This window comes from Rhinolophus sinicus, chromosome 1, assembly GCF_057876585.1.
Source record: "Rhinolophus sinicus isolate RSI-liver-muscle chromosome 1, RSI-T2T, whole genome shotgun sequence".
NCBI classification, from domain to species: domain Eukaryota; kingdom Metazoa; phylum Chordata; class Mammalia; order Chiroptera; family Rhinolophidae; genus Rhinolophus; species Rhinolophus sinicus.
Window position 1 is genome coordinate 171,083,399 of NC_142501.1, and position 19,834 is coordinate 171,103,232.

Genomic DNA, 19,834 nt, shown 5'->3' on the forward strand with positions numbered 1-19,834 from the left:
GTATATAAGTCTAAGACAGGTATCTTTTGACTAAGATATTTTTAAATCGTTCCGTTTCTGAAATAATTTGAAACACCTACATATTTTTACTATATAGTCAAATCTTTGAATGGTTCATCTGATTTATTGACATTATGCACCTAGTGAGTCTAACTCATATTTCTTTATAGTTAAAATGAGCCACACTTAATTTACTTCCATTGTGGTTTCCAGTTCAGGATAAAATGAGGTTAGGGGATGATTAACAAGATAGCTAGACTCATGGTTTCTCAATGATATTGATGAAAACATTGGTGATTAATCTAAAGTGCATTACTATCCCAGAAATTATCTAGCTTCTAGAACATAATCAATAAAATATATCCTAAAACATCTCAGGTCAGAGAAATAGTATTTTCTTTATAAATGTGAATCAGCTTCACTTGAATTTTGTGCTCTTAAAGCAGCATGCTGTGTTTCTTTCTGGAGGCTCTACAGGGTAATCTATGTCCTGCCGATTCAAATTTTTGTCAGTATTAATTTTCTTGAAGTTGTAGGCCTGAGGCCCCATTTTCTTGGTGGCTATAAACTGAGGCTTCTTCCCACCTTCCAGAGGCCACTGCGCTTCTTGGCTCATGGCCTTTTCCCTCCATCTTCAAAAGCCAGAATAGCTGTTGAGTCCTCAGGTCATCTTTCAGACCCACTCTTCTGCCTTCCTCTTCCTCTTCAAGGACTCATATGATTACACTGTACTCACCTGGATAATCTCATCTCAAAGTTCTTAACCTTAATCACATCTGCCAAGGCCCTTTTGCCATGTAAGGTAACATTGTCCCAGGTTTGTGGAATTTGGGTGTGGACATCTTGGGCAGGGCAGCGTTATTCTGCCTCATATATATATATATATATATATATATATATATATATATATATATATATCTGTGACTAAGATATATATATGACAGATATATATATATATATATATATATATATATATCTTTTGACTAAGATATTTTTAAATCATTCAATTTCTGAAATAATTTGAAACAGCTATAGTTGCTGTGGTAGTGCTATGCACAGGGTACAATGAGACTATTTGATAGTTTCAACGAATCCAGTCTAAGATGACCAGGGAAGGCTACTCTGAAGAGAAACCATCTCAACTGCTAAGTGATGAATCAGGAGGAGTTAATTAGCCAAAGGGGCTTCAGGTAGGGCATGAATATTCTAGGGAAGCACTTACTAAGAGTGTCTCAGCCCATTGGCTTTATTGTATGTTTCCAAGTTTCAGGATTACTGGTCTCTTCCACTTTGTTTTACAAATTAAAAAATACTCACTGTACATTTCTATCACTCACAAGTTATTTTCTTTTCCTATTTTTTGCCTGTGGTTCATAGGTAAAAGAGATAAAAAGGTGGAGTTTCCATTTCCATATCACCTACTGGTACAGCAGCAATCATGATTATTTTTTTAATCATATAAATATTTGTGCTATTAAGTCACTGAGAGAAAGACCATGTCATACATTTTTGTCACGTCCCCTATGGCCAAAACTCACTGAAGGCAAGCATGAGAGAGGAAAATATTTTCCTGTCTAATGTATTCTGACAGCATGAGAAATATGTCAAATAGAAATAGTATATAATTGACAGTAACCACCATAATGAAATTGTTTAGTGAAAATTGCTTATTATAACCTCAGAGAATTAGGCTTATCAACTGCTTTTTGTAAACCTACTAACAAAAATTCTGGCACCAATACAGAAAAAAACATACACTCATTACAACAACAATCACAAAATTCTCACCCCCCTCCCCCACATTAGGAGGCATTGATTGTGTACTGAGCACAATCAATTATAAGAACCAGAGGGCAAATAGTTAAGGAATGTTTGTATAGGCAACAAAACTGAACTCACTCTCCCAGGTACTGTGCTTGACTAGCAAAACCACAACCTCTTCACTCGCTTACTCTGCATCTGAGTTGAGAAACACTGCTTTATCAGCTAACAGCCATAGAAAGTGTTCAAAATCAAATGCCCCAACTCAAGAGGTATCTGAACATTATGGTATCTGAATAGGCCATACATTCAAAACTACAAAAGGGACATGTCAAGATGTTTGATATCAAATTATCTGTTAAATCACCAAATACTGTATCATCTTTTTTAGAAAGTAGAAGCATATGAGTCATATGAAACAGAATCAAATAGAGTTAAAATGATGTGTCCATTCAGATGTTGACATAAAGCACTTTGATATATTTTTGCAAAATCAGATTTTTGCACAGATGTTTCTTAGTCACAAATTATAGAAATGCTATCTTAAAAGCTTCTTATCCTGAAACAAGTTTTTAAGCTAATAATCTGATTTCTTTTCAGACACTGCTGTGGTTTTTACCCTTTACCCAACATATTTTTCCATTATATTTTAATGTATAACAGCTAAAGTGTCTCCTAATTTTCATTGTTTACTTTTTTTCCCTAACTACTCTGATCGAGATTCCATACTGAACTTTACTATTTATGTAGTTTTACCTACCATCATTTAAAAAAAAAAAAAAATTTATTGGGGAATAGTGTGTTTTTCCAGGACCCATTAGCTCCATGTCAAGTCGTTGCTTTCAATCTAGGAGGGCGCAGTTCAGCTATAGGTCAATTCCCCCACCCCCCCCAATCTAGCTGTAGAGAGTGCAGCCCACTGGCCTATGTGGGAATCGAACTGGCAACTTTGGTGTAATGAGCACTGCGCTCCAACCATTGAGCCAACCGGCCGCCACCTACTATCATTTTTATTTGGACTTTCAGATCATGTAGTTTTTCACTTGCTGAAATTAAGCACCTATTATTATTGTCCATAATTAATTCAATTACACTTAAGTTTTATTTTACCTTTTCAATCTTGAAAAACATTTTAAAGCCAAAATTATAACATTATAACTTCCAAGAAAATTTGATTTCTAACCTTAAATATTTAATTTTATTTCATCAAGTTGTCATGAGAATTAAAGAAAATATTAACTAACAGGAAATAACTAAATGATCCTACAGAAAGTGCAATAAAAATAACTTTGCTATTGAGAAGCACTTACACCCAATGAAGCTAACATATTGTATTTTTAATATCAGAAATCTAATTTTCCAGATGTCATTGTCTGTGTAGCATATAGAATGTACTCAATGAAGATTTATTGTATAAATGGGTGACTGGTTAAATGCTAAGTAAAATTTAGAAAATAAAAATACTTTAAAAACTTTCAGGTGTGATTATTCAAATACAAAAGCTAGGACTGTTTCAGTATAATTTATCTTAATTATAGCTATTTAATCTTTACTAATTAATTTAGCCTTTTCTTTAGTACTTTGGTGTTGTCATTGATTACCATTCTATACTTCACGTTTTCGTTTTTTTTCTGTTACATAAGAATTGATTTTCGCTTACTTATAATATTTTGGACTTTTAAATTTATTTCCCTTTTCACTATATTTGGAAATATAAGATAAAGTTTTTTTACTCTGGAAATCCTACACTGTAAGATCAACTAGCAACATTGATTTTTAGAGTCTCGGATTTTCAGGGAAATATTTATCCATATAAAGAGCATTTACAGCTTTGTCTTAGTACCAGATTAAATAAATCAAGATGCTCAAGCAATACATCATTCTATTTGATATAATTGCTCTTTCCCCGATGCTTTTTCTGTAAATCTTTCATGCATCATAAATACTTTTAGAAACTTGCTTACAAAATAGATACATGTAGAGACTGTGTATTTTTTGTCTTATAATCATCTTTCTTGAATAGGCTTCATAATAGCCGTAGCTCATTTCACAATTCCCCATTGTACAAGTCTTGTTGTTTAAAATGCTTTGTATTATGTTGCCTGTATTTTACATTATAGTCATTGGTTATATTTTGGATTTGCATGAACATATATTCCATTTATATGTGCTTCATATGTACTATAAATATGCATCAAACGTGTTTTATTATTTCCTATTTTCTGTTTTTGTATGCAACAGGTTTTTTGCTTTTACATTTTTAAATATCCATTTTCTATTCTAAATAGTTATGGATAGTTCCAGCCCCCTGCTCCCTTTTTTTAGTGCCACTTTTAGAGCTGTCCACAATTCTGGTTTACAATCAATCTATGATTTCTAACGCTGGGGATACTAGTATGTCCTTCATTAGTGGCAAGTTTCCTCTCCTCTTTTTGTTAAGAATTAATGTCATGTGATATTAATCAAGGTATAGCTTCAATTCCTGTTTTCATTTGACTTAGTTTTGGGATTCCCCAAAGCTCTTATTATTATGTTATTGTTATTATAAACTGTTGTTGAATTTTGTGACTATTATTTCATATTGTTCCTCATTTGAAATTAAATTTGTTCCTCATTAAATTTGTTTTCTGTAGTCAATGTATTAGGTTTTATAAGCACAAAACACAAGCTCTGAAACCTAATTACTAGAAACCTAATAACACAATCATGAGATAACATCAAGTATTACTTACTAAGGCAGAAAGCCCAAAGCCATTTATTTTCATATATGACTAAGACTAGGCCTAGAATCATTGCATACAAAGGTCTGTTAACTGAAGTCAGTAGTAGTTCCTTCATATCTTTTGTCCAGAGAAGCTTAGTTTATGGTTCTAGCATGTTCTATACCACAATTAATGTCTCCCCTCAAACTTTTCAGTTAAGAAGGTGATTGTCTTCTGTAAACTATGGTAATTTAAATTTTTTCATAGGTAAATGTCAAGAAGTATTTTTGTTATTACATCTTATTAGTGTTTGGCCTCAAACATTTTATCTTCTTAGAGCTATCTAAAGTTTACATGATTAAAAACATGTGGCATTTATTATTTATTATTTCTTTCTCTAGGTCTAAAATCCAAAAGCATTAATGATCTGGTAAAGGACACAGTAAGACAACAATTTAAAATTTTCCAAAATGACATGCAAGAGACTGTAGCACAGCTCTTCAAGACAGTATCAAGACTTTCAGAAGACCTTGAAAACACCAAACAAATAATTCGACAAGTTAATGAATCTGTGGTTTCAATAGCAGTCCAGCAAAAGTCTCTTGTGATGCAGGAAAATAGGCCCACTTTGACTGATATACTAGATCTAAAAAATCGCATTGTGAATTTAAGGCAAGAAATGATTTTTACATATGAGAAGCCTATTAAAGAACTAGAAGCAAAGCAGACACATTTAGAAGGTACGCTAGAACGGGAACACTCAAGAAACATACTGTATTATGGATCCCTCAATAAGACTCTTTCTAAAATGAAGGAAGTACGTGAACAGCTTTTATCAACTGAACAAGTATCAGATCAGAAGAGTTTTACAGGTGCTGAATCAGTTAGCAATAATGTCACTGAGTATCTGTCTACTCTAAATGAGAATATAAAGAAACAGGGTTTGATGATGCTGCAAATATTTGATGATTTGCATATCCAAGACAGCAAAATTAACAATCTCACCATCGAGTTGGAAATGGAGAAAGAATCTTTCAGGAGTGAATGTGAAAACATGCTGTCCAAGTCCAGAAATTATTTTAAATTTCAAATTAAGGACACAGAAGAGAATTTACAAGTTTTAAACCAAACATTGGCTGAGGTTCTTTTTCCCATGGACAATAAGATGGATAAAATGAATGAGCAACTAAATGATTTGACTTACGATATGGAGATCCTTCAACCCTTGCTTGAGCAGGGAGCATCACTTAGAGAGACTATGACATATGAACAAACAAAAGAAGCAGTAGTTACAAGGAAAAAAGTGGAAAATCTAACTAGTAGTGTCAACCGTCTAAATTTTCTTATCAAAGAACTTACAAAAAGACACAACTTACTTAGAAATGAAGCACAGAGTCGTAGTGAAGCCTTAGACAGACGTATCAATGAGTCTGCCTTAGAAATGGAAGATGGCCTAAATAAGACAATGACTATCATAAATAATGCCATTGATTTCATTCAAGATAACTACATGTTAAAGGAGACATTAAGTGAAATAAAGTATAATCCCGGGGTTCATCATAAATGTACCAAAAATATGGAAACTATTTTGGCATTTATTACCCAATTCCAACATTTGAATGAGTCTATTCAATTTTTGGTCAATGACAATCAGAGATATAGCTTTGTTTTGCAAATTGCCAAGGCCCTTGCTGCTATGCCTAAAGATGAAAAACTAAGTCAGTTCGACTTTCAAAAGATTTATCAAATGGTCAATGAAACCACTTCCCAAGTGATAAAATCCCAGGAAAACATGAGTCATTTGGAAGAAAAAATACTCTCAGCTACAATGAGTTCCAAAAATTTTGAAACCCGGTTGCAAGACATTGAATCTAAAGTGACCAAGGCACTCATACCTTATTATGTTTCACTAAAAGAAGGCAGTGTGGCCACAAATGAGAGAGACCAAGCTCTTCAACTGCAGGTATTAAATTCTAGATTTAAGGCATTGGAAGCAAAATCCATCCATCTTTCAATTAACTTCTCTTTACTTAACAAAACTCTCTATGAAGCTTTAACGATGTGTCATAACACTTCTACACGTATATCAAAACTGAATGCTACCATCCCTAAGTGGATAAATGGTTCCCTACCAAATATTCAGCTTCAGAAAGGTCTGACAGAATTTGTGGAATCATTGATTGAAATAAAAACTCGAGTTGCCATTTCTAATTTGACTTGGTATATAAATCAATCGTTGTCTAGCACTCTTGCAAATGTTGTCAAGTCTCAGAAGCCAGGAAAATCATTGCTGAAGAAACCCCATACCCTTAAGAAACCAACAGTGAATCTTACCACTGTCACGATAGGCCGGAACCAAAGAAACACAGACAACGTTCTATTTCCTGGTAAGCTATCATTGAATTTTAATCTCTCTTTCTATTTAAATGGTATTTATTGATCTGTGTGGTTTAGCAAGAACATAAGATATATATATGTATTGAAATTCAAGTAAATATATATATATATATATATATATATATATATATATATATATACTACTTGAACTTCGATAGTTAAGTATTTGAAAGATCACTAAAATATTTATTGAATCTGATTCCATCCTATGTAAATTAGGAATCAATACAAAACAAATGCTTATAGTGCATATATTTGTCTAGATTTTTCCAAATGTTGTCTGACAAGATCCGTGAAACAATCAGATTTGATCCTGTAGAACACTTTTCTTTGCATATGTAATTAAAGAAAGCTATTAAACAATGAGCTCCTTGATGAATAAGACCAGACTGTATCTTAGTCCTTTTAGCATTACCTGGCAAAATGTCTGGCATGCAACAGGAGCTCCATGAATATCTGTCTGACTGAATGAATGCATAAGTGGGCAGGGATTTTATTTGGGTGGATCACAGAAGACCACAAATGCCAAGCCAACTGCCTTAGATCATTGGGCATGCTATAATAAAATACCACAGACTGAGTAGCTTACAACAACAGAAATTAATTTCTTGCAGTTTTGGAAGCTGGGAAGTAAGATCAAGAGACCATCTGCCAGCATGGTCTCATTCTGGTGAGGGCCCTCTTTCTGGTTCATAGGTGGTGACTTCACATTGTGTCCTGGAAGGGGTGAGGGAGCTCTCTGGGGTCTCTTTTAGAAGAATATTAATCCCATTCCTGAAGGTTTCCCCCTCATGACCTAAGCACCTCCTAAAAGTCCCACCTCCTAGTATCATCAACTTTGGGGGTTAGAATTTCAACTTACAAATTTTAGAGAACACATTCAGATCATTGCACTAAGCCATTTAGACATGATTTTGTAAAAGGTGGTCTTTGAAAATTTGGAGCAGAGTGTTGAGTGAGGTAAGAATGGTCTCAGAAGCATGAAGCTAGCAGTAGTAGCGTGTAGCCGAACTGCAAAGAATGAAGTTTAGAGACACCAGTTAGAACATTATTGGCAAGAGCAATAAGAGCCAGATCTAAGGAGAGGTTGTTGAAATGAAGGAAACAGATGTGAGAAATGTTGTGAAAGTAAAATCAACAGAAACAGAAGGATAGTGGAAAAACCAATGATCTGAGGATCAACCAATCATGATTCTGGTCTGAGTTGTTTCAGTAAGTTTCTGTGGAACCTTTAGTAAGTCCACCTCTCTGGATCATACTTTCTTCCTTTTAAGTGATGAGAGTGCAATGGGTATTTTACTGAGTATGTTAAGCAGAAATATGTTGCAGTCTGCATCACTGTAGAAACATGTGAACTGTTCACAGCCTGAATGCACGGCACCTGGGCAAGGAGAGACAGAATATTCTGAGGTTTTAAATTTAGGAAATGAGAGGATAGCAGTAACATTAACAGATACTGTAAACACTGGAGTAGGAACATAAATTTGGGAATAAAGAGGAATTCAGTGCAATACATATAAACTACTTAATAGTCTCTCTATCTGAAATAAGTGTTTTATGAATATGTTTGGCATATGAGTAATATTAAATTGTCTTTTCTCCATGAAAAGAATAGCTATTGATTTGTACTAAAAGGAATTGCAGTGTTCCTTTCATATAAATTTGCTGTTAAATTGTATACTCGTTTGGGTGAATTTTATATTTTATCGCTTGATTACAAAAGGGTGATCATTATCCTAACATAATATGAGTCCTCATATTTAATCTCTGAATGTTTTTATAATAATATTAAAAATCATAAAGTGGTACAAAGTTGAATTGTCTCTAAACTATTTAAATTATTGTATTTATTTATGACTCCCTGCAAATTAATCTGACCCAGGAGGGCTAATCTTGCCCTGTGGAATCACAAAACTATTTAGACATATGTTTCCAAGAGAAAAGTAGTATTTCAATAAAAGATGTTCTTATAATAATAATTTTAGGAAAAATAATGATTATTCTTTTTCCATACTATTTCAATCCTTGGTCTGCCAACGACACTGCAAATGAACTTCAGTTAAACTTTGTAGGATGTGTGATCATATACCAGGCAAATAATGTTTTATTTTATTTTTTTTAAACCAAAGAATACCTGGATTTAAAAGGTTAAATGAAACAGAAGAACTTTTAAACTTTTAGAGAATAATGAATGAATGTTAGGAGCTTATAAAAATTGCATTTGGATTTCTATATGGCAGTTGACTCAATATTGGGCTTAATGGGCTAATAATTAACTCAATTCTGGTTCTTTTTCCCAATGATGCCTTGATAAAATTGCTTCCTGCTCCTTTATTTACTGTAAGTAGAATTTTTATAGGCTTAAAATTAATAATTAAAAGCTCTTTATTTTATTTCAGTGAAGATAACCAATAATGATGTCACAGCAATATAGATATGTTGGCCTACTTTCATGTGTGGGGTACATATTCACTTTATGTAGGACCAGCGATGTAATTTTAAGCAGGTGCATAGATATGAATGCTCATTAAGCCAGACCTGCTTTTATGGGCCATAAAACTGATGGTATTCATTGGATAGCCAAGCAGGTAAAATCTATGCACAGTGATGAAACCAGTAGACTCAGGCTAAGTTCTCCTATAAGAATAAACCACTTGCAAAATAAAGTACTTCCTTTGATAGCCTGTTTTATACCAGGGATGGGGCACACTGATACACCGGCTAAATTTGGCTGTGTTTCCTTTCACCTTTGCTGTTATATTATAAACGCCACATAGTCACATTGCTGCTCTATATAACTAATACCATAAGATAATTTATCATCATTTTACAAATCTCACAATATTATTCAGATTACAGCTCCCATCATTTGAAGAATAAACGCAGTTTGTAGAAAGAAATAAATTTAAACATCGTTTTTAAAGTTTAATCTTAGCTTTAATAAGTAATTTACTTTGAAGCCTAATAAGTAATACTATAATAATATAATTTTGGATACTATTTATTAATACTTACTAAATCCCAGGCACTGTACAAATTATACTCTATATGTTATTTCATTTAACAATGCCTATGAAATAGCCATTTTTGTTCTTATTTTGAAGGTGAGCAAATTAACCCTCAGGGAGGTGAACTAATGTATCCCAAGGTCATGCAGCTTAGTAAGTGACAGAGACTGACTCCTTGTCTGTTGGATTCGGCTCAGTCTTCAACTACTACACTCAGAGATTATGGAGTATGTTCACCTGCCTTTCTCTTCCTTCTGCTTCTGTCTGATGCATCATATCTGATCCAGAGTCTGGCCATATCAGAATATTCCAAAAAGCCAGAGTTGATATTCCTGGGGAGTTTCCTTTCTTGAGAATCCAAATACTGCCTCTTGTTTCTTTGCTGACCAGGCGAAAGTAAAGGTGCTGCTTCTCAGTTTGGCTTTTCTGTGATGGGGCCAGTGGACAGTTGTTGAAAGTCACCATCAATTATTCACATGGTCCTCTTTTGACTGAAGGGCAAACTTCAGAGTGCTCATCCCCTTCACTTCCTTTGGAGCCAGTCCGACATTCTCTTATGCTAATTATGATTCCTCCTAGGCCAAAGCTGATAAGCTATTCCAGTTGATTCTCTAAATATTTGATTTGTTTCTAAACAATGTTCCAATAGACACTGAGAGGGTTTTATTTCATCTTTGAAGATTTGTTTGTATAGCAATTGACAGTCTTGTCCCTGCAGGGAGAGTCTGGCTACTTGCCTTCCCAGAGCAGCTGAATCCTGCTGTAACATAATGTCAGCAGCTCCTCTGGTAAGGATGCAAGCCTCCTGCTCTTGAGACCACTGCCTTTTTCTTTTATCCATTTCCCCCAATATTTACCAAATGCATTTAACACTCCTTAATAAGCCTCTTTTATTCATAATTACCCCCTTTAATTACCCCTCTTAAGAAAGATTACACTCTACAAAAGATTTGGTAGTATACCAAATACAACTTTTGGAATTATCATTGCTGTGAATATAAACAGTTTAAAAGAGAAAAAATAAGAACCTAGTGAATATTTAACTGTTTTATGTAACTTTAAAACCATTTCCAATTTTTGTAACTCTGCATAGAAAGGCATTTGGGCTGACTAAATAGCACTGAATTTGGAATTTAAAAAAGAAAACAAACATGGTTCAAGTCCTGCCTGGCAACGTATTTATTTGTAATAAGTCATTTATTTTTCTAGATCTTACTTTCCTGATTTATAAAATAAGAATAACATAACCACCTTACAAATTTATTTTGAGAATCAAGGCAATAGTGTAATACAGTATATAAAGTTTGTTATAACTATATGATTTAACTTTATTAACTGTATTCAATGTTTATGGTTTATTTTCTCTAATGTTTTCACTTAATATTTGCTTTATAATTATTGTCATATATCAACATAATTTACAAACTCATGGTATTTTATTGTTCCCTATCTTTACTTTTAGAAGTCACTGTGTTTTAAACTCAACATGTGCATAAATGAGCTTATGCTTACTGCATAATGATAAATCAAAAATAGGATACAAAATAAGGCTTAACTGTATAAAAATGCATGTGTATTGACAAGCATTGAAAAATATCTGCAGAAAGTTTTTAACAATGGTTCCTTATATGCTTTTCCATATTATAAAAAAGGTAACATTTTTAAATATGCCTCAAGATAACTAGTAAGTTGACTTCTGTACAAAATAGTTAAATATAAGCTAATTAAATTTTAAAGGATATCTGCTTAAATTTAGAATCTATGATATGTTTTATGAGGTCTCCAAAGCCACACATAATTTTGGCAATCTGATAGAAGCACTCATGGAACTCAGCTAAGGTTTATTATAGTGAAAAGTTACATGACAGGATTAGCAAGGGAAAAAGACACAGGCAGAGTCTGGAGAAATCCATTTATATGTTCTTTTCTACTCTCTCTCTTCCAAGAGGGGACAAAATTGTGTGTGCTCTTTTATCCAGTCATACAAAAATACAATAGAATGTATGTGGTATTTCTGCCCAGAGAAATCCATCAGATGTTCAACCCCCAAGGGTTTTACTGAGGCTTGTTAGTCAGCTCGGGTTGCTAGAACAAGTGCCATAGATTGGGCAGCTTATAAACAACAGAAACTTAGTTCTCACAGTTCTGGGAACCTGAAGTCTGAGATAAAGCCAGTATGGTTAGGTCCCGGTGAGACATAATCAGGACCTCTTCTGGGTTGCAGACTGTCAGCTTCTTCTTGTATTCTCACATGGCAGAAAGGAAAAGAATGAGAGAGCTCTCTGAGGTCTCTTTTATAAGGGCGTTAATCCCATTCATGAGAGCTCCACCCTCATGACCTAACAGCCATCCAAAGGCCACACCTCCTAATACCATCACATTAGGGGTTAGGTGTTCAGCATAAACCATATCATTTGTACATTTGGGGGAGACATGAACATTCAGTCTGTAACGGCTGGTCACGTAGATACCCTCTGCCTAGCACATACCAAAACTCCAGACTCAGAAGAAAAACCAATGTTCAGCATAAACCATATCATTTGTACAAAGGGTCTGGGCACAGTGAATGACACTTATTAGTTAGGAAATAGAGAGAAGCTAAGTTTCCAGATACAAGCCAAGAGCAAAACTTGGCAAGTAGGCCTTTTCAAAGAAAGCAGCCTAAGGCCTACTATACTGACTCTTTTCTGCTCATGATAGTAAAATTATTCTTTGTGTCAGAATTGGTTATCAAGCCTATCCACTGGGGATAACCTCCCCAGTTTGTGTCAATAAAGCCTATTAGTGTTGAAGAGAATATTAAGTGAACAATTTTTTGTTCATGGTTCCCTGGGAGAAGAAAAGACTCCCCTATCATTCCATAGGATTTCCCTTTATATGAAAGAGTGATGGTTGAAGAAAGGATGCTGACAAATTGACAACCCTTTCCTGCACCTTGTCTTATAATAAAGTGGTTATGATATCTAAGGTGAATAGTCAGAAACCCATACATTTGATACTCACATCTGAACCAAAATTTATGACACATGGTCTGACAACAAAAAGGAAGTAGGACAAAATAGTAGGTTGTGTTTACATAGTCACTGCATGTGCTTGGGTTCTTTCTTTAACAAGAATCACAGGAGCTATATCACAACAATAGACTATTTATTTGACAACAGTGACTTAAAACCAAATTTGATTATGAACTAGTCTTGAAGTACAATGTATAGATGTCTTTCTATTGGTCATTAACAGCATTATGAATTCAAAATTACACATAATATGTTCTGCCATATTGATTAAACATGAAAAAGAAAGTGCAGGGATTATTAAATAACAGACTATGAATTTGTTGTACAATCGTCTAAGTGAACATGATACTTACATCTTGAGAAAAAATTGCTGCATAAAAATAATAACCGTGCTATATCTTAATTGCATATGAAGTTTGCAAAACATACTTTACAAGTTTTTAATTGGCAATTTTATTATACACAGCTTAAAAATGTTTCTGAAAAGAAATAATATTTATTGTAAATTTAATTTGAATTATTCAAATCTGTTTATTTTGAATGTCATTGTTTAGCAGGAACTATCACATGACACTTTTTTATATCATTATTGATTAATCTAAACTCTACCCTAAAAATAAATTACCAATAAAATTATTACAGTGTTTGGAGAACTAAAGAAATCAGTGGAAAAAAGTTATTGCATGTCATTTGGTAGAATGATGAACCAAGACACACATCTACATTTCACAAAAAAGGAAACCATTTTTTATAATTAATCAACACTCCTTTAAGAATCCCTTATGTTCTATGCTTTAGAATCTTGAGTGTAAATTTTAAAGTTAAGATTTGAGAGATTGGCATAAAGATGGTGTTTGAAACTCTGGGTGTGAGTGTGATATGCCAGGGGGTATAATACGCATGCTGCAGAGGGACCAGAAAAAGGAGCAGAGTCAAGGAAACACCAGCCGTTGAAGGCAGGTTGGAGAGAGAAAAGTCAGGAGGGAATATTGAGAGGAGACAAAGAAGTAGTGGAATGCGTACATTTTATGTGGACATTATCATCTAATTGTATTTTCTAGCTAGCACTACCAGAGTAAATTAGAAGTCATGGAAAATGCTCAATAACCCAAATAATTACCTGAGAAATAATGAAGAGACATCAACTCTACCCATCAAACATAACCTAAACTCAGTGCCTTTATTATAAACTAAGACATTTACGAAACCATGTGTATATTTATTTAGTCATTCATTGTAAGCTAAGAATTTTGCTCAAAAATGTCAAACTGCAGATCTGCCTCAAGAATTTTTAAAACACTTCCCTAGATTAAAGATACAGTAAAAGTACAAGATCATTTTTACGGTTCAGTGTTAGATGAACTCAAAATATCATGCTTAAGCTCATTTAAGTAGTTTTTCTCTTAGAATCAAAATTAACTATCTATGAAGTTATTACTCTTATTTGAAAATCCTAACAATTCATAACTATTAAATTCAATTTAACAAACATTAATTAAGTGCCAAATTGTATCAGATACTATTCTAGATGCTTTGAGTACATCATAATCTTAAAAAAAAAGATCCTGTCTTCCAGGAGTATATAAAAATATAAATTACATAGTATATTAAAAGGTGATAAATGCTATGCATACAAGTAAAGGTGGAGAAAAGTGAGGGAAATCAGAGTACTGTGGGATGTGCTGGGATGCGTTGGGAGCAGATTCCCTCATTATTAAGCAAGATGATAGGAGTGACTTCCTGTGTTGGAAAACTAGTGAAATTTGCAACAAACTGGGAGTAAAAAAGGAATAGAAAGCAAGGCGCTAGCTCAGAAGCTTTGTCGTTTTGCGTTAGAAAAAATTGACAATGGAAGGGTGTACCTGTTGAGCAATGTGATGTTTGGTTGCTGTTATGTTTTATATTTTTCATTTTTATTTTTTTGTCATGTGCTCATGAATGCTATGTTATAAAACTATTTTTTTAATTAAAATTTATGGTGGTGACATTGGTTAGTATAGTTAAATAGGTTTCAAGTGTACAATTCTGTAACACGTCATCTATGTCACATTGTGTGTTCACCATCCGGAGTCAGTTCTCCTTCTGTCAGCATATATTGCATCCCATTTACCTTCATCTACCAGCCCTCTCCCCCCTTACCCTCTGGTAGCCACTAAGCTATTGTCTATGTCTACGAGATTTTGTTTTTTGGTTTGTCTGTCTTGTTCCTTTGTTGCTTTCAGTTTTATATCCCACATATCGGTGAAATCATATGGTTCTTGACTTTTTCTGTCTGACTTATTTTGCTTAGCATAATAATCTCAAGATCCATCCATGTTGTTGCAAATGGTACTATTTCATCTTTTCTTATGGCAGAATAGTATTCCACTGTGTATATATACCACAACTTCTTTATCCGATCATCTATCGAAGGACACTTTGGTTGTTTCCATGTCTGGGACACCATAAATAAAGCTGCAATGAACATCAGAGCACATATATCTTTATGGATAAATGTTTTCAGATTTTTTTGGTAGATGCACAGGAGAGTCTTGATTGCTGGGTCATATGGTAATTCTATTCTTAATTTTTTGAGGAACCTCCACACTGCCTTCCATAGTGGCTGCACCAGTCTGCATTCCCACCAACAGTGTATGAGGGTTCCTTTTTCTGCACAGCCTCTCCATCACTTGTTACTATTTGTCTTGTTGATGATAGCCATTCTGACTGGGGTGAGGTGATATCTCATTGTGGTTTTTATTTGCATTTCTCTGATGATTGGTGATGTTGAGCATCTTTTCATGAGTCTATGGCCATCTGTATGTCCTTTTTGGAGAAATGTCTATTCAGGCCCTCTCCCCCTTTTTCCATTTTATTGTTTTATTAATTTTATTGTTTAAGGTTTAATTTTAAACCTTTTTGTTGAGTTACATAAGGAACTCATAAAACTATTTTGAATATGAAAGAAAAGAAAGAGGATATACTAATCACTAGATGAGTGTTATAAAAGTTCATTATCATAAGAGTTTAGTGTCTTATTAAGAATTGGGTGTTTGGGCAAATCTCGTAGAAGAAGCAGACTTAGACTGGGCAGGCATTCATTCATCAAACATTTACACATAATGTTGCATGTAGCAAGTTTAAATTCATTCTGTTGGGAGCAAAGATTTTTGTCATGTAAGAGCATGACATAATCATGTGTGTGTATTACTGAGATTTATTCTAGTTCTTCAGACTTACCAGTTAGACAATCTTTTCTTCAACTAAGTGATAGAGACAGGAATAAAATAGAAGCTGGGGATGTTAGTTAAATGTGAATATATATGTATTGGAAAAACAACACAACAACAAGTAGTTGAAAATGCAAACTCTTAGAATAAAGAATAACACCAAAGTTCAATTAAAGCATCAGTGATTGGGGAGTTAATCATTGCAATAGTGGAGATAGGAATGTTAAGGAGGAATACTTATGTACACAGGAAGAAAAGCTTAGTCTGTGATACATTAGTTTAAAGATCTATTATTTCTGCCAAAATGTCCAAAAATCAATTAGGAACGTGGGGCTGGAACCAAATAGATAAAAGTTGGAAGTTATTTACACAGAAATGATACTTGAAGACGCAGTAGCAATTAGAGAGCTAGACAAAAAGAATAGAAATGAAGATTTTCTGTATTTGAAGATAGAGGAGAGAGAAAGAGCATATATATATACATATATATATATATATATATATATATGTATATATATACATATATATATATATATATATATAGAGAGAGAGAGAGAGAGAGAGAGGGGGGGGAGAGAGAGAGAGAGAGAGAGAGAGAGATAATTGAAGGAAAAAGGAGAAGTGATCAGAACCAGGAAAGTGCTTGTGTCATAGAACTCAAAGTCTTTAAGAAAAAGAAAAAAGTCATAGGGACACAGAGAGGACTTGTGTAAACAAAATAACAAATAAAAATGCTGGGAAAAAATAACTAGATTGAAATAGAACATAAGGTGCATCTCAGAGACTACAGACACATATTAGAAAGTCAGTATGACCATTTGAATTCCTATATACAAAGTTGTACTTACACTTCAGATGTGAGAAGGCAATTGGAGTTTGTGTTTTGTTCTGGTTTTTAATTTTTTTTTTCTGGCTCTATGAGTAATGTGTATTCATTATAAAAATATGGAATGTCTCTAAAACACAAAGAAAAAATAAGCTGGCATATAGTAAGCCCTCAAATAATTTCAGTTTTATATTGTATTATCCCTATTATGTAATAATTATAGAAATTGCACTTTATCATAAGAATTTACAATGTAATTAATATTCTTATCCAGACTGGTTTTTATTTCATGTATTCTAATACTATGTACAAAACTTGTGGTGCTTTATATAGTTAATATATTTGCGTTTCAAAACAACTGCTATTGCTATTTCTGTTTTATAAATGGGGATACTGTGTCAAGAAAGGTTGAGTGACTTGTACAAAGTTGCACAGCTAATCAGTTTTGTAGCTAGATTCAAACCCAAATAATCTACCTCCTCTCATGTTTAATACTGTCTCTCGATTACATGAAAGAATGTACTGACATTTATTTAACCAGTATTCTACTCTTGCTGTTAGGGTCTTTTCAAATTGTTCTCTATTGTAGGTAATGCTGCACTAATAGAGAAATCTTTTCGCGTATCTCTAATTTTATTTCCTTAAGATAACATCCGAGAAGCAAAATTCTGGTTCAAAGTCCACGTACATTTTTAAAGAATTTGATAAACATTCCCAAATTTCTCTTCAGAGACTATCAATGTATGCTCCCTAGAATAATTTATGTAAGTGTTTGAGTAGTATATGTGTGTGTGCATACACACATGCAGACTTTAAATTTTCCTGAAAAGTTTGCCTGAAAAATCTAAAACTTTAATAACATAAGATATTAGCAGACAATGATGATTACATTGTATAGTGTTAGAGAAATGTATTTCATAGCTATACAGAGGTTGTTTAGAGGAAGGCAAAGTGATTTTAAAACTACTGTAATCATCTAGCCTTGACGTAAAAAGAATGTCAACTAAGAAAATTAATGGGGAAGAAATAGAAATTAAGAAGTAGGGCCATTATTTTTGGGACATTGCATTTAGTCAGAAAATTACTACTACTACAAAAAAAAAAAAAAAAGAACCTGGAAAAAAAAGTCCTTCAGTGATTTTGAAGGACACAAATTTGTTTACTTGTTTGTGGTACAATTTACAGTTTAATTTGCCATTTTTTTATGTACATCTATGAGGTTTGATAAATGTATAGTCATATAATCACCACCAAAATCAAGACAGAGAGCAGTTCCATCAGCCCCCAGAATTTCCTTACGTACCTTTGTAGTCAAACCCTATCTCCTTGCCCAGTCACTGACAACCAGTGATCTGTTTTCTTCTGTTACAGTTTTATCTTTTCCAGAATATCTTATGAATGAAATCACACAGTATATTAGGCTTTTGAGTCTTGCTTCTTTCACTTGGTATAATATGTTTGAGATTCATCTATGCTATTGCATTCTCTTTTATCACTGAGTAGCAGGTATTCCTTTTTACTACTGAGTAGTAGTCCATTATATAGATGTACTCCAGTTTTTTTTATCCATTTACCAGTTGAAGGATATTTTGGTATGAATAAAGCTGCTATAAACACTCATGTGCAGGCTTTTTTGTGAACGTAAGTTTTCATTTCTCTTGAAAAAATATTTAAGAGCAGTGTAGCTTGATTGTAAGGTAAGTATAGTTTAACTTTATAAGGAATGGCCGACCCCTTGGCATTTGCGCTAGTAATGTATGGGAATTCTAATTGTGCCACATTTTGCCAGCACTCAGCATTGTCAATATTGTTTATTTTACCATTTTAATAGGTGTGTAGTATCTTGTGATTTTATTTTGTGTTTTTCTAATGACTAATGATATTGAACAAATTTTAATATATTTTCCAGTGTTTTTAATTATTTTTGATTGAAGGTTATAACTCTAAGGAAAAGTGAAAACAGTTAATAATATCTAAATAAACAAACAAACAAAAAAACATATTGAATCTCCTAGGTCATGGCTTAAGATACAATAATAATTAAATGACAAAGGTAAATCTTTTGAGACAGGGCTAATACATTTGGTAAAGGTTGCTGATTGATTAAATGAGCTTTAAAATGATATTTAAAGGGTTGAGAAAAAAGATCCCAGAAAATAACGTCAAGAACAACAGAGGCAGTATAAGAAGAACAAAATCAAAATTGATAATTTGGAGGAAAAGTGGTAAAGATGGTCAGAAACAATATTTCCTTTCATCTGTATACCAGTGAACATAATATGAGTAATTAAAACAATGAATGTAAAATTTTAACATAAGGAAATAAATATTGGCATTTCTAGTTGTCAGAAGGGGCATATGAAGTATTTGTAGAGCACTAGGGAGGATAAACCTTGTTTGGTAGAGACAATCTTGATAAATACGGAGGCAGATAGCACTGAACATTGATGTATCCATAAGTGTGATTGTTGAAACATTTTCGAGAGCATCGGCAACAGGATGAAAAATAAAGAAAAATGCCAATGTTGGTTGAACATATTACCTAAAGCAGAATTCTATAGAGGGTTTATATAATGCTTTCCTCTGGGTATGACAAAACCAGCCCAAAGGCAAGGACAGGCTCCCTCACTAATCTGTTGGAAACTCCATTCTGCCTCAAGCAGGGGTCAGTTAGCTGCTCTGCAAAGTTATTGTTTAAATGAATAAATTAAAAAAAAAAGACCTTGATGTTAAAGCAGAACAAAGCAATAAAAGTAAAACTTAAATATTAATTGGAATAAATAAATAAAATAAAACTAAAATATGTAAATCATTATACATAACATATTATGTATAATACAAATAAAAAGATGAATGAAATAGAAGGGACACGATACAATGTGCATTAAGAATGAGTGGACAGAGTGATACATTCAAC

The 19,834-nt window shown here is 33.4% G+C and overlaps 1 protein-coding gene across 2 annotated transcripts in view; it reads left to right on the forward strand.

The window, feature by feature from the left end:
* Positions 1 to 19,834, forward strand: part of MMRN1 (multimerin 1) — a 58,373-nt gene that overhangs the window by 32,881 nt on the left and 5,658 nt on the right. For both annotated transcript variants that reach the window (XM_019741076.3, XM_019741077.3), the window contains exon 6: positions 4,865 to 6,850. In XM_019741076.3, the coding sequence (XP_019596635.3) occupies positions 4,865 to 6,850 (1,986 nt within the window). The remainder of the gene's footprint in view (positions 1 to 4,864; positions 6,851 to 19,834) is intronic.